This window comes from Rhopilema esculentum, chromosome 8 (assembly GCF_057945365.1).
Source record: "Rhopilema esculentum isolate cy_ngs chromosome 8, ASM5794536v1, whole genome shotgun sequence".
Taxonomy (NCBI): Eukaryota; Metazoa; Cnidaria; class Scyphozoa; order Rhizostomeae; family Rhizostomatidae; genus Rhopilema; species Rhopilema esculentum.
In genome coordinates, this window is record NC_142822.1 from 9,541,337 (window position 1) to 9,555,234 (window position 13,898).

Below are 13,898 nucleotides of genomic sequence, written 5' to 3' on the forward strand. Positions count from 1 at the left end.
ATAGCGCATCCAAAATACATGCATGGTAGCAATAAGGGCACACCTAGAAACTAGATACATAAATCTGGAAAAATTTATAATTTTGGCACGCCTGAGTGGCACAGCACAGTGGCACGCTTGGGTGGCACAGCACAGTGGCATACCTGGCATTTTGGTATGATTTTTGAGCACCCACACCTGATGTGCGGGGTTGTTGGCCAACCTAGGATTTTTTTTAAATCAAGCATACTCTGCAAACTGCAACGTAGGAAAATCAAAAGTATCCTTGCTGAAAATCAATAAAATCATCACACAGTACTTACAGGTGCTATGTGGTCATTTTTAAGTGCCAAATTGTACTGCAACTCAGATCTCAGATGGCCTACCCCTAGAAGAGCAGGCGCTTTCCCAGCGATTTGACAAGTTCCGTCATACCATTCACGGGGCCAAATACTGGACCCATCAACACCAAAGCCCATTAGCACGACATAAAGCCAGAAATCTCTGAACAGTTTGAGTTCTCTTGGTGTTGGATCGACTATCAGCTCAAGGTTCTTCATATGAGTAGCAATTATTGGGATGAGTACGCCAAGATTACCAGCAATTGATGATGCCTATTGATGAATTTGAAAAAATCAGAAACGAACAAGCACTCTCTTTTGCAACGAGAATAAAATCTAGATATGTTAAAGAGACGTTCTTCGTCGTAATAATGTCTTGACGTCGTATCATTTATTTTAATGTATTCACTGCAGCAGTAGAAATAAATTTATCTTCAGAGGTTTGGTGTGATAAAAGTCATAAAACTTGAAAGAGCTGCAGAGTTGATTATTGGGGCGATGTATTTGCTAACGGAACAAGTTTATAGGTTTGCAATCATTTGCTAAATGCCGGACATGGCCATTCAATGACATGATCCTATTCCCCTGTTAATCAAAATAAGTATAATTGTACCGTTTACTTCCGAGACGTTGTGAGAACGATGAGCGGAAAGAAGTAGAGTGCGACTCACAACGAGAATATAAGCTGTTGGAATTTCGAACAAAGGACTAGATGCTATCAACAAGCGAAAACGAGGTTGGGATCATGACAAGTGATATAAAGTCTTCGTACATAATTCAAATCCCATCCGCATTTCCCAACTTCAGAAAAAAGAAGAATCGCTTCCTTGCAGCTGAAACATAGGTTCAAAACATTTTCGTTAAATCTTAGGAAAATTCTTCGAGGAATTAAAAAAGGGGATGTTTCCGTGGCCGCTGCTGAGGAGTTGACAACCAATTTTCGAGAAAAAAAATTCTATTCAAAAAAGAGTAGATATCTAGGGGTGCTTCGTCGGCCAATTTTCGAACTTGTCGGCAAATAATGAATGACTCAACTCACCTACTTTGTCGGTAAATGGGGTCTGGACACCCCTCTTGCGCACAATAGCTAGTGATGGGCTTAAGTGTAACCAATCGTTGTAGATTCTAGATGACAATTTCATCAAAACTTACAACTTCAAGAAACGCCATATTAAGCTAATACCTTCCGATGTCCCTTTTCACTCAGCTGTCGAATTTGCAGTCCCATTTGTACAAACATTTCCAACATGTGAAGTAGAAACTCCCTTTGAAAACCAGTCTTGGAAACATCGTTGGCTATTCTCTCGAGGGCTTTCATTACTGCCAACGAGCAATGCCTGGAGATTATCAAAACAATAAAAAAATAAACCAATCGCTATAAACGTTTTAGAATATATCTCAAACAAACGAATAATATCTGTTTTTAAGGATATATAACACTGTTTTTAATAACAAATACTTCAAGTATCTTTGTACAACATTATTTACTTCAGATTCGGATCAAGGACCAAAATTAAACCTACAAATAATTGTCATCATGCTATTTGCTGCGATGCTGATTTTACAACGACATAAAGTAAAACTTTTTATGAGGGATTTGGCCGTGGTTGCGCCTGAAGCTCAAAAGTTTCACACAGAACGAAATTTGCGGTCAGATTTCTAGCTTTCAAACTTTATTTCGTTTGATAGTCTACAATACAAGCAAAAAACATATGAGAAATTTAAACAAGATGATTCCCTCAACTTAGTTGATTCAAGTTCATTTAAAAAAACATTTGAAATTCAAAACTTCGCAACTGGCACTGTTCTTCTTCATTAATTGCAAATGACTGCACCGTTGGTTGAAAACACCACAATAAAAGAATTACAGCAGAATTTTCAAACGAAAGATCTAAATAGCCTAGAGGTTTGCTATTTCTAGTTGCAACTTTCAGTTTGGCATACACAATATGTCAAGCCTAAGTCTTCAAGAGCTCTAACAGCAGTTGATATGGCCTAAACACATGCGTAGGATAAAATTTAGGCCAGGCGGTATACCGGTATGAGTGTGGGGCTTGTTCCTTATTTCCGTCTGCGTACGACTTTGTGCTTGACTCTACAGCCACTTTGATCAAGATGTTCATGATTGGTTGAAAGCATCTCTCCTAAAAAAAAGTTCCAAAAAAGCCGTCTTAAACAAGCATCAAGTTTTGAATAGGCACATATTGCTCATTCTGAAATGAATAACTTGATAATTTTGCAGGTATAAATTGCGAGCATAAGATGCAAGACAGCTCTATGTCATTAAAATAAACGTTATTGTTACCTTATTGTTAAATCACATTTCTCATTGACTTGCGCTTAGTTTTTCTATAAACATTTAGGATTTCAGATCTTGTATATTTTATTTACTTTGTTTCTGCTAACTCATTTAGAGTCAGCGCAAAATATAACACATAACATATAATTTTGACGACCGCGTCTTGAAACGTTTAATACATTAAAGAAATTATGTTTCAGTTCATTTCAAAATAGTTTTGAGTTTTCCTGGCCTTCTTGAGGCAACTGGAGGGTAACTTTGGAATAAGGAACTAGCCCTAGGCCCCAAGATCTTCGCACAAGGTCACGTGCGGTTGATTTATGAGAAGGTTCATATGAGTTCGGCCTAAGCGTTTATATTATTTTTTTAACTCGTACTTAATAAGTATGAAACATTTGAAACGACTATACACGGTAAATAGGTCGAAAAGCTTTGCAATAAGTTAAAAATGGCTGTACCAGCACAAATAAAAAATATCTAACAATTTTATATAAACGAAAACAAGGACTTTCTACTTACATGCCCAGTCAAGATTAGGGACGCAAACTGATCGATTATCTTCGCATCAAGCTGTGAAGGAGGCCTGCAGAATTTTTGCTGGAAAATTGACAAGACTGATTCCAGAATACCCTCGACGTCTCTCAGTTCAATGGCAACGTACCCAAGAGAAATGATGGCGTTGACTTGGCGCAGATTCGATGCCGGGTCCTCTCGATCACTTGAGTACAGGCGATTGGCCACGGACGCAATAAAAGCTTCAACGCCGCTGCTGTCTACTTCAAAGCCAGCTTTTAATGCTCTAATTAAATTCAAAAACCAAATAAATAGCTTTACTTTATTAATATCTTCATTATGTATCATTTTCCAACAATTAATATCTTAAATATAAAAAATCACTCTTTCTTAACTTGCTGATCGCCTTGAAACATGGCAGAGTCAAATAACCGAAAACCTCCTTGTCAAATGTGGCTTAGTTTTGAAGTTCCTTGTGCGTTTTCCATTGAAATGTCGATTTTCACCACGCTGGATTTCTCTCTTTGAAATGAACACATTTTATCCGTCAGTGTCCTCATATTAAAGTTTCTATTTAAAGCGGCGCTTTCCAACAAATATTTCAAACTGTACCATTTATCAATTTCAATAGGCTTGGTTCGGACATAAAGATATATTTTAGAGCAGAAAGAGACTATAATGAAACACATAGTTTGGGTGTGTAGTGCAGGACGGCTCTAAGTTGCACGTATTGCCTGTTGATGGCATCAAGCGTGACACTCGGAGTTGCAACTTCATACCGTCCTGTTCTTTACACCAAAATATCTCATAAGAAGTAAAAGATTACTGTTTACCGCCGTTTTGATTGTTGTTTGAACAGATGAAAAAAATTTAATGGTTAAATCCTCACCTGACGGCATTTTTCAATGCATATATCACCAATTGTTCACTTTGTGTAACTGCATCACAGCCCGTTTCTGTGTCATCCTGCTGGACCCTTATGATAACTGGTGCAGCATCACCAGGTTTCCCTTTCTTTCCTTGTGATAACAATCGCAGCACCAAGGCTGGCTTCAGGATGAAGTTTCGCAGCGTTTCAAGGACATAACTAGAATTGGAAATTTAATGGCACTTGACAATGGTCAGATCTAAATGTTCCATAATGGGCTCAGCGGAGGCTAAACGTTTAGGGGGGCTTAGTATGGGCATTGCCCGAAAAAGGGAACAACAAGCTTCTTTTCAAGAAAAAGCAGTAAGGGGTGATCTCCAAAATTGGCTAGCATTCACCCCAAAAGTTGCTAGAAGCCGAAATAGTGGTTGTTGGCTTCTTGCCATTTTAGGCAACGACATCATTGAAAACCATTTGATGCTTCCTTAGTACCTTTGGAAAATGATACACATTAGAACATAATTTTTTTCTTGGTACCATATGACAACTGCATTTTGTACAAAGGTAATTGTCCCCTCCACGTAGCCAATTGAATAACTGCACATCACGGAGAGTAATACTTCTAAAAATCACCCTACCACAAACTGCAACATATATATCTCTTGGAATGTAACCGAAAATGAATTCCTCCCGCAAAGGAGATAGCGATATCTAAGCAGTTTAAAGTCTTTTCGTTTAGGGTTGCTAAACTTTGGAACAACCTAAATACTGAAGCTAAGAAAAAGTTTTGAAATCTAAATGAACAATTTACATTTTAGGACCGAAAGCGATATGATTGATTATACTTTTACAAACGAAAACTGTTTTTTAATAAATTAATGTAAAAACCTCTTACCTAGAAGAATAGGGAAATTTTTCGGCTAAAGTTCCAACACTGTCTAGGCAACATCTGATAAGCGGAATTAAGTGTAGCATGTAGTTAGGTTCATCTTTAGCAGACAGAAGATGGTCTTTGACTAATCTGCAAGTTTCGTCAGCCCCTGAAATTAGACATTTCCGTTTCTTGAAAACCGTTGGGATCTTTGATTAATTTCTGAGAATTAGCTCACAAACGAGGTTAGTGATGGACAAAAAAATTGGTGATGGAAAAAGAAAGTTGACGGAATATTTGTGAAAGTTTTAAAGGTTACTGCTGTTACCAAATATTGTAAACTAACAATTAAATATTAACTTATGAATTACCTGCCCTTTAATTAACACACAAATTTGATTTGCTTTTCAAAAGGTCATGATTTCACAGTATTATGCATCAAATAAAAAAGGTTGTTAAATATTTGCAGAATTTGCCAAAAATGCCGAGTGAAATGGACAATACCACAAAATCGTTACCATTGTCATCGCCTGTTGTTGTGACAATAAGATCAACACAACATACGACAGTATGCACCACTGTATCAAGCAACAATGCACGTTCCGAGGCTGGAAGCTTGTGCAACATCGTTTTGCATATCATAAACATTTCTCTTGACCAAACATTAATTTGCTGCTGTAAACTCTTTGAGATTCCTTCGAAATATAAAATACAGACTTGTTATTCTTATAAAGTACTTACAAAGAAAGAGTAACGAAGAAAGAGAACGCGCAAATTAAAAAGAGGTTTTGGTTAAAATGTCCACATGGTTTTTTAATCAAATTTTGGTGTGTAGAACAGGACGGACTAAGAGCTTAAGCCTAATGCCATTAGCTCTAACTGGTTTCTAAATCAACATAGCCATTTTTTTGGGAACAATAATTGCCATAAAGGGAGATGCGATTACAACATACTACTAAGAGACTTCAAAATCCTAGAAGAAATTTATGCGTGCATACATTATTGGCTGGGCATAGTAATGATACTCAACTACTCTCAGCCTGTAAAATTCCTTACAAAATAATGAAATTCCAACAAAACGTCAAAAACAATAGCATTACTACAAACAAACAACATTATAAACATAAGGACCAAAGAATTCAATAACTTTCAATTATTCTTTTTTGCTTCAGGTATAAATCGCCCAGCTAATTCTGGTCCCTTGCTGAACCGCCCACATTTCTTATGTAAAACTATAAAATGTTAAAAAAATTTTTACTCACTTTCACTGCACTTTTGAACTATATGCCTCAACATGTTTAAAATGCTAAGTAACACAACACATTTCCACTGTGACTTTTCGTCTCCTGATATAAATCCATCCTGAAAAACAGTTCACTAAGTTTGCAACCATGCCTCAACAAAAAAACGACTGTAAAATAATTTCATGTGCAGGGTTACAAATGAAATTTTTCATAATGAGCTCCTAACTCGATAAAATCTGCAATCAAGCAAACAGAAGAAAGCACGAGGGGCTTTTCGTTAATAATTTGAAGGCTAAAATGCTCAAGAGCATCACAGGCATTTTAACATACAAACTAGGCCCTTTTTCAACACAGGTTGGCCCATGATTTGCCACAAGCATGTGTCCTTTGGCTAAAAATTGACTTGTTGCAAATATCAACATTCGCTGCCTGTTTGGTTTTCTTAAACTTTTTTTAAAAATTATTTACTTCCCCCCTTGCCTTTTTGCTTTCAAGCATCTACACGATACCTATAGAACCCTTCCCCTTTGCCTTTTGGTTGATACCAAATCATAATAGGCACCATGCTGCATTCGGTTGTGAGAGTCTTACTCAATTCTCTCACAATTTTCATTAGAAAAAACAGAATCACTACATGCTGATCTATAACAGGTAAAATCAAATTCCCAGATCAATCAATCAATCAATAAAAACATATTACCTTTCTACTGAACAAAAATGCAAGATGAAATGGCCCTGTAAAAACCCTCACCTCAGAAAGTTCAACTGCACGATTTGAAATTTGTGTTATGAGGTTTTCTTTGCATATTTCCTTGGCCTATCAACCAAAAGAGCATATAAAATTGAATACACCTAACATACTAGAAGGGAGGGCTGAGCAAGAAAAAAACAGGTTCAAATACATAAATATTGAAGTGCAAATCCACTACTGATTTTTATTGTTGAGCAATTAAATAAGGAAAGAAGAGTTACATATCAGAAAAAATCAGGCCTGGCCTTTGAGGAGAGCCATAGCTCTTGCTCCCCTCCAGGCTCTCCTCAAATGCTGGAGGGGAGCTAGAGATTTCTCTCCTAAATTGTTCTAAAAAGCAAATTTTCTCTCCTTGAAATCAATTTTTCCTTTGTTTCTATTCTTATAGCTCACCTGAATATTACTAGAAGAACTGTTTACTGCTCTCCCCTGTTAAAAGTCTTAGGGCCAGGCCTGAATAATGTTGTCAGAAATAGGGAAAAATAACTACCAAGTTTGTCTTCTGGTGCTACATTAATTAACAAAATTGCTCTTCTTTTAAATGACTTGAAAACTTGCATCTTGTTAACTGTAATCTTAAACAATTTTGTTTGAAAAAATTTAAAACAAATAAATTTCAACCTACCAACTGAAAAATTTTCACTAGATTGTCCTCTTCTAGGTAAACAGCCATTATGTTGGTTGTGTCATTCCCATAATGGAAATACTGTCTGCTCAATGGGTTACCATCACATCGAAGAAATTCACATATCTCATTCAAGCCGACAGTGTAAAGAAATCCATTTAGCATTCCAAAATAGCTTGGTGAATGATTTCTTATGAAAGCAACTGTAAAGATAGTTAAGCTGAATGATTCTTTGGCAAATTTCACTGCTTGTTTCAAAGTCATAGTTTAATAAATTCACTTAGAGCCTAATATGGCCTTAAATTCCCAGGGAAATTATCATCGACATTACATGATAATATATGTTCCAGCTTGGCCAGGAAAATATTTTCTCATATGAGCGTTTATGCTCTTTTCTGTAGTAAGGCTTTATGTGGTGGGATCTCATCATCATCATCATCAAAATTACATTTAACGACCCATTGCGGGTCGATACAAATGTCTACGCATCTATCGTTTGCTGAAATGGTTTCTACATAGACTGTGAAAGGAGTTACAGTGATTAACTATGTTATCAGGCAAGCTATTCCAAATGGGTATGATGGAAAAGAAGAATGAAAATTTAACAGCATCAACTCTTCAAAATTTTGGGATAATCTTTTTTGAGTGTGACCCTCTTGTCATTCTAAAAGCTGCCAATGAAAAAAAGTCAAGGGGTTTCAAAGCAACCTGGTTTGTAAACATTTTATGAACGTATTTTAACTGAAATAATGATTTACGCAGTTTGAGTGAGTCCCATTTTAAATGTAACAATAATTCTGTTACACTTGACCGCTGACGATAATCACCCATTACAAAACGGGCTCCATTTTTTTGTACCATTTCAATTCTATGCTTCAATTCAGCTGTGTGCGGGGACCAAACCTCGCAGGCATATTCCAAATGGGGTCGCACAAGCACAAAATAAAGTTTTTCTCTTATTTGCCATGAACAAGTAGAAAAATTTATCCGCAGTAATCCAAGGGATCTGTTTGCTTTCCCAACTACCAGATCAACTCCAACGCATATCGTTACAAATATATACACCCAGATACTTGTAAGACTGTACTTTTTCAACCAGGTCATCTGAAATATAATATTCACTTGCAATAATATTCTTTTTCAGTGTGACAGACAGATCTCTGCCTAATGGAATTCCTGCTTTACTAGTCATGTTTTAGCAAATGACAAAATTATGAGAGATTTTATATGAATATGTATTGCTTCTGATAAAACATGATGGTCTTTTCTAGTAACAAACCTTGCATGCTTTCACTGACATCGGGAAATGTAACCATTTCTTCAAGTAATTCTTTTAGAATAGTTGTTTCAGTACTTATAATCTCAGATGCACAATCTGGATATTTGCAAGCAATGTATGATAATGTCATTGAAACCTTTGTAGTAAATGTAAAAATTTGATGGAACACCTCCATGCTGTCTAAGTTGGGTTTAAAGTGCCATTTACATCCTCTGAGATTCCTCAGAACATTTTGCAAATATTGCAAAAATCGCTGGTCAGGTTCAAGAGTGGTTTTGCAGAGGTAACAACATACTGCAAGGATGGCATCTCTGTCTCTTGCCGTAACTTGAAATATCTCAGTATAGTGTGATGGTAGTGCTGGGCAAATGTTGTATAACCTGTTCAGCTATAAAGGGTAAAACATTATCAAATTTTAGCATCAGTCAAGAGAAATACAAGGAACAAAAATATAACAAAAATAAGTAGAACAAGAAATCATTTAACGTTTTGTGTAACTGCGACTAACATCACACTATTAGCTACAACCTGTGAGAGAAGGCATATGAGCTGCATGTTTTGTGGCTTGTGTCTACATAATTCAGGTATAATACACATGACTAAGGTCAGCTGTGAGCACGAGAAATCCAGCATAGTTGAAACATATGTGAGTTTTCGAGCTTGGGGAAAAAAACCTATCAAGAATCTCATTAAATATGATTTTCAATGCAGAATGTCTCAACCAGGCTTTGTGAAGAGCAAAAAGCAGGCACTTGACAAACTGTGCACCTAGGCGCTTGATTAAACATCATCAAATATTGTTATTAACAAATTTTGGTGCTCAATCAATCAAGCTCCTAGAACATTCTAGGCATCTGCAGAGGTGTTTGATCGAGCTTGAGCACCTCTCCTTGCAGGGCCTGATCTCAACATGGCTATATGAAGCCAAGAGAGTATATGGATAAATCTATAATAACAAAACTGGACTACAAACTTGTAGGTTTCTTGAGGTATTAAGAACAGGCCTTTTTGACATCAAATGAGAATTAGATTATCACATTGCTTGATCAAATATATCAAGATTTGCAGTGTTTTAATGACCAAGACTAATATCATGAAATTAAACATATCCATGTTTGATTTTTCCTTATATATTTGAAGTTTGTTCAGTTTGAAAACATTTATTCTCTGTTCCATTCAAATCTTTATAATCAAGATTCAAAATGAAGTCCATTTTTTAGAAAGTTCTGTTGATGGGTCTAGATTTCATGGCAGTTTTCTATGAGATCTCAGGAGTGCACAAGCTATTAACCGGGAGTGCAAGAGTGCATTTGTGATAAGTGTGCACACTTGACCCAATACTTTAGTTTGGGGCCTGGAACTCAGAATAAAATAGTAAAACGTTTTAAACAATTGCAACAAAATGACTGCAAAAATGTTCTGATTTTAAAAGAGGGTAAGAAAAATTTTCCGCTCCCTTTGCTCGCAAGGGGCCTTGTTTACAACATGTTTACACTGTCCCATGCAAGTCTGGAACATTGACAAAACTGTTGAGGTTTGCCCTTCTCTTCACACTATCACTGTGTAACAGAGACGGTTTGCTCTGCTATCCGGGGTCTGAAACTACTTGTAAACAGTGGCCTGAAACTTCTTGGCAGCCCTGATTTCAAGAGGATCACCCATTTTAAAATCACACATTTTTTTCCAATCTTAGCTGGGAACAAAGTTCGAAAGTCATTCTGCCATATCTGAAAAACTTTTTTAAGACCAAGCCCAAACCACGCCCATCTTTCGGTGTGCAAGAGTGTAATTTAACAAACACTTTTCGGGAGTGCAGCTGCCATGAAATCGATACTGGTCTGTAGATAGCGAGTTGCAAAATCGATGATACATACACAGTAACAGTTAACCCTTCTGCTTGAAGTCATTGGGAAAATGTCATTTAAATCGAAAGACTCTATAAAAAATTAATTTATTTACAGTCTGAATTTATGCTAAATGCAAACAGAAGCCATCTGCCGCTATAAGGCCGTTTTCTTATCCCGAACACGCCTAGGCCTATCTCAGCATAACTTAAAAGGCCCAGTTTCTTGAAGCCTCAAGTGACAATAAAGAGAAATCAGACAATGAAATAAGTTACCTTATTGGTATCAACATTTTTCATAGAAGCCAAACTGTTAGCAAGCAGGTAAAAGCTTTGGTAGCGACAATTTTTTTTTGCCACTTCCATCTCGATCTGTTTTTGAACATTTGTTGTTCCTCCTTCGAAGCGTTTACAGATTAATGATTTTATCAAATCGAAACTTCGTTATCAGACTGAGGCCGCTCTGTGAATTCTTGGAAATATTTTGAAACCCATTTTCTGCACTGTAACCAACATCAGGAAGAAAATATGACATATAACCGAATTTTTTCTTTCATAAAGAAAAGTAAACTGGTGCACTTTAAAAAGAAATAAAAATGGACAAGACCTAGACAACACAACCAACGTGGCAAGAAGTCAATCGAAAATTTATGATGACGTTTTCTCTCCTATTAAATTTGTCGGTTTATGATAAGATACAGTCAAACTCACGGATTAAGACAAAGTTCTTATTGTGAATCATATAATTATCTAATTGTTGCTGGTTGAAACTAGGAATATTTAAAAAGTGTTTTCAAGAAACCAAAAATCCTTCGAAGTATGGAATAACGACTTGACACACTTCACAGAATTTGAGAGTGATCCTTGCATAAAGATCGCAACATTTTTGCTTGCTTGATTTTGCACTGAGATAGATATTGGTTTTCAAGGACTACAAGGTTTGCCAAGAGAAGGGTTCTTTGCAAAGAGAGGGGGGTACTCCGATATATCTGTGACAAGAATGATCAAGGTACTCAGAATTGGGTAAGAATATATTGTTTGGTGTAGGGGACATGCCCAAAAACTTTTTAGCATTCATGAACTGATGGCCTTTTTTGCTTTGAATTTTAGAAAATTTTGAGAAAATAAAATTTGATTTGCAATATACCAGAGCTCCTCTTACCTAAAGTTCCTGTCCTGCTTCGATAGCATCTTCGTTTAAGCCCGAAATGCGCCTCAGGCCTTGGGAACTGCATTAAGGGTAGCAGTAGCAGTTGGGTTACACGAACGTGAATTACAGTTTAAGGTCCTTGACCTTGCAAATGCCGAAAAGCGCTTTAGTCCAGAGGCTGGAGGGGGGAGGGCTATTCTCATCCGAGCGGAGAATTTACGACACCGAAATTTTCTAATGTATTTTTGGGCATAGATTACAAAGATCAGGGACTCTGGAGCCTCGGGGACAGCAGGTGCGGGGGCATAACAGGGACAGCAAAGTTCCCTTTTCAAAAAATTGCTTGCTGATATATAATTATTCATTTCAAGTTTTTAATATTGATAAAATCTGGGTTTCAAATGTCTCTAAATACCTATAAGCAAGAGGAATGTCAACATTTCCGTGTTGTAAAAAATTGAAAATCGATTTGCAAAGCTATTTGAATAAATTAATTCTCGTTTATGATTTCTCTTCAACATTTATGATCATGCTGGAGAGATTTCAGTCTGCCACTACTAAATGTTTCTTAATAACATTCGCAGCAACATTAATATGGGCGCAGGATAGGATATGATTTGTGAGCAAACACAAAAATGATATAAGATAATGCATATGCATGCCAATTAGGCTTCCCCACAAAATACCCCCACAAAATGAAAGTTTTAACTCGTTTGATTCTCACGTCAGAAAAGAATAAGGAAAGAGATGGTGCAAAAGGCCTTTAAGAAAAGATGGAAAGTTTCGAATTTGTTCTGTTTATAGTCATGTGGGAAAGAATATTGCGTACTATAAATTATCTATGAAGTAAAAGTATTCTGTGCAACTTACTGAATGCAAGATTTCGATGAACTTTTTAAGGCACCAAGTCTCCTTAGGAGCTTTGTGTCTGTCTTGAAGTGGCTGTTTGGGTGTGATTCACTCTGGCTGCTTGCAGCGTTTACAAAAAGCAAGTAACGACAACGTGTCCATAGTGCCCGTTCTCTAACCTCAAAGCTTGATAATGATAAATGTACTCCAATGAAGTCTTAATGCTCTCATCCTCCTTCTTATTCATCCGCCACATGCTGAAAGAAATCGGAGAAAAACAGCAAAGAAACTGGTCCAGGTTCCCTAAGCAGTGGCATCGCCAGCTTGAAAAACTGGGGTGGACAAAAACAAATTTCCTCTGCCTCTCCCTGCAGCCTTTTAGAAAATCCTTTTTGGCATGATTTATCTATTTTGAAATATTTGGACAAGCAACTTTCTCAAGCAGCATTTATTGCAATGGTGGCTTTTTTGCCAGTGCGAAAATCGAAATCGATCTGATCAACCCAACACTCCCCTCCCCCCCCCCCAAGATTTTTTAACGGATTTCGACAAATTAGAAAATCGACTTTTGGGAAGGCTAGGATGGGCATGTCCACCCCAGTCCACCCCATGGCGACGCCACTGTGCCCAAGAAGAAGGTCAAATCTCAACTTCTGGCTTTTACAAAGATGAAAGGAAAAATCTCGATACCTTTGAAGAAAAGGCCAGAGAAGATGTCGTCACAGTCATTGATGATAAAGCAGAAGCTCTTGAATCAGACAACAGATGTCCCTTCCTATCAAGAGAAGCATAAGATGCTGCAGTGTCTAGTAAAGCAACCCATGGAACAAAAGATGACCGAGTTTACTTCGAAAGAGGAGAAATGCAGCGAACACAAAGACCGTCGTAAGAAATTATCGACGAAAAAGATTGAAGTCTGGCAATGAAAATAAGCTCCAGGAGCTTCCAATATACGTTAAACTTTTTAACAAAGAATCAGATATACCAGTCCAAAGATTCAACAACATTTTAACAAACGGTGAGATTACAAACGTGTAGCCCGAGGGTGTACACCGCAGTTCCATTAGCTTCTAAATAAGGATCTGTACGTACAACCGTGTCATTTGGAGCAGAACGGAAAGAAGATACAGGCAATGGAGGAGAATCAAGTCTTTGTTTCGATAAACAATGACAACAAATAGTCTCAGAATGTTCTGCACAACACAGGAGAATCGCACTGTTAAAGTTTCATCTCGCAGTAACCAGCGTCGTAAATATTTTGGGACTATTGAAGCATTTTGAGATAT

The 13,898-nt window shown here is 37.0% G+C and overlaps 1 protein-coding gene across 1 annotated transcript in view; it reads right to left on the reverse strand.

The window, feature by feature from the left end:
* Nucleotides 1–11,042, reverse strand: part of LOC135694900 (phosphatidylinositol 4-kinase alpha) — a 35,247-nt gene extending 24,205 nt beyond the window's left edge. Inside the window, exons 1-12 of the mRNA XM_065213781.2 lie at nt 10,890–11,042; nt 8,771–9,158; nt 7,492–7,694; nt 6,867–6,932; nt 6,134–6,233; nt 5,390–5,566; nt 4,896–5,040; nt 4,022–4,219; nt 3,139–3,418; nt 2,358–2,464; nt 1,504–1,657; nt 303–593 (exon numbers count right to left, since the gene is read on the reverse strand). Coding sequence (XP_065069853.2) covers nt 303–593; nt 1,504–1,657; nt 2,358–2,464; nt 3,139–3,418; nt 4,022–4,219; nt 4,896–5,040; nt 5,390–5,566; nt 6,134–6,233; nt 6,867–6,932; nt 7,492–7,694; nt 8,771–9,158; nt 10,890–10,979 — 2,199 coding nt within the window. The 5' untranslated portion in view covers nt 10,980–11,042. The remainder of the gene's footprint in view (nt 1–302; nt 594–1,503; nt 1,658–2,357; nt 2,465–3,138; nt 3,419–4,021; nt 4,220–4,895; nt 5,041–5,389; nt 5,567–6,133; nt 6,234–6,866; nt 6,933–7,491; nt 7,695–8,770; nt 9,159–10,889) is intronic.
* Nucleotides 11,043–13,898: the final 2,856 nt, after the last annotated feature.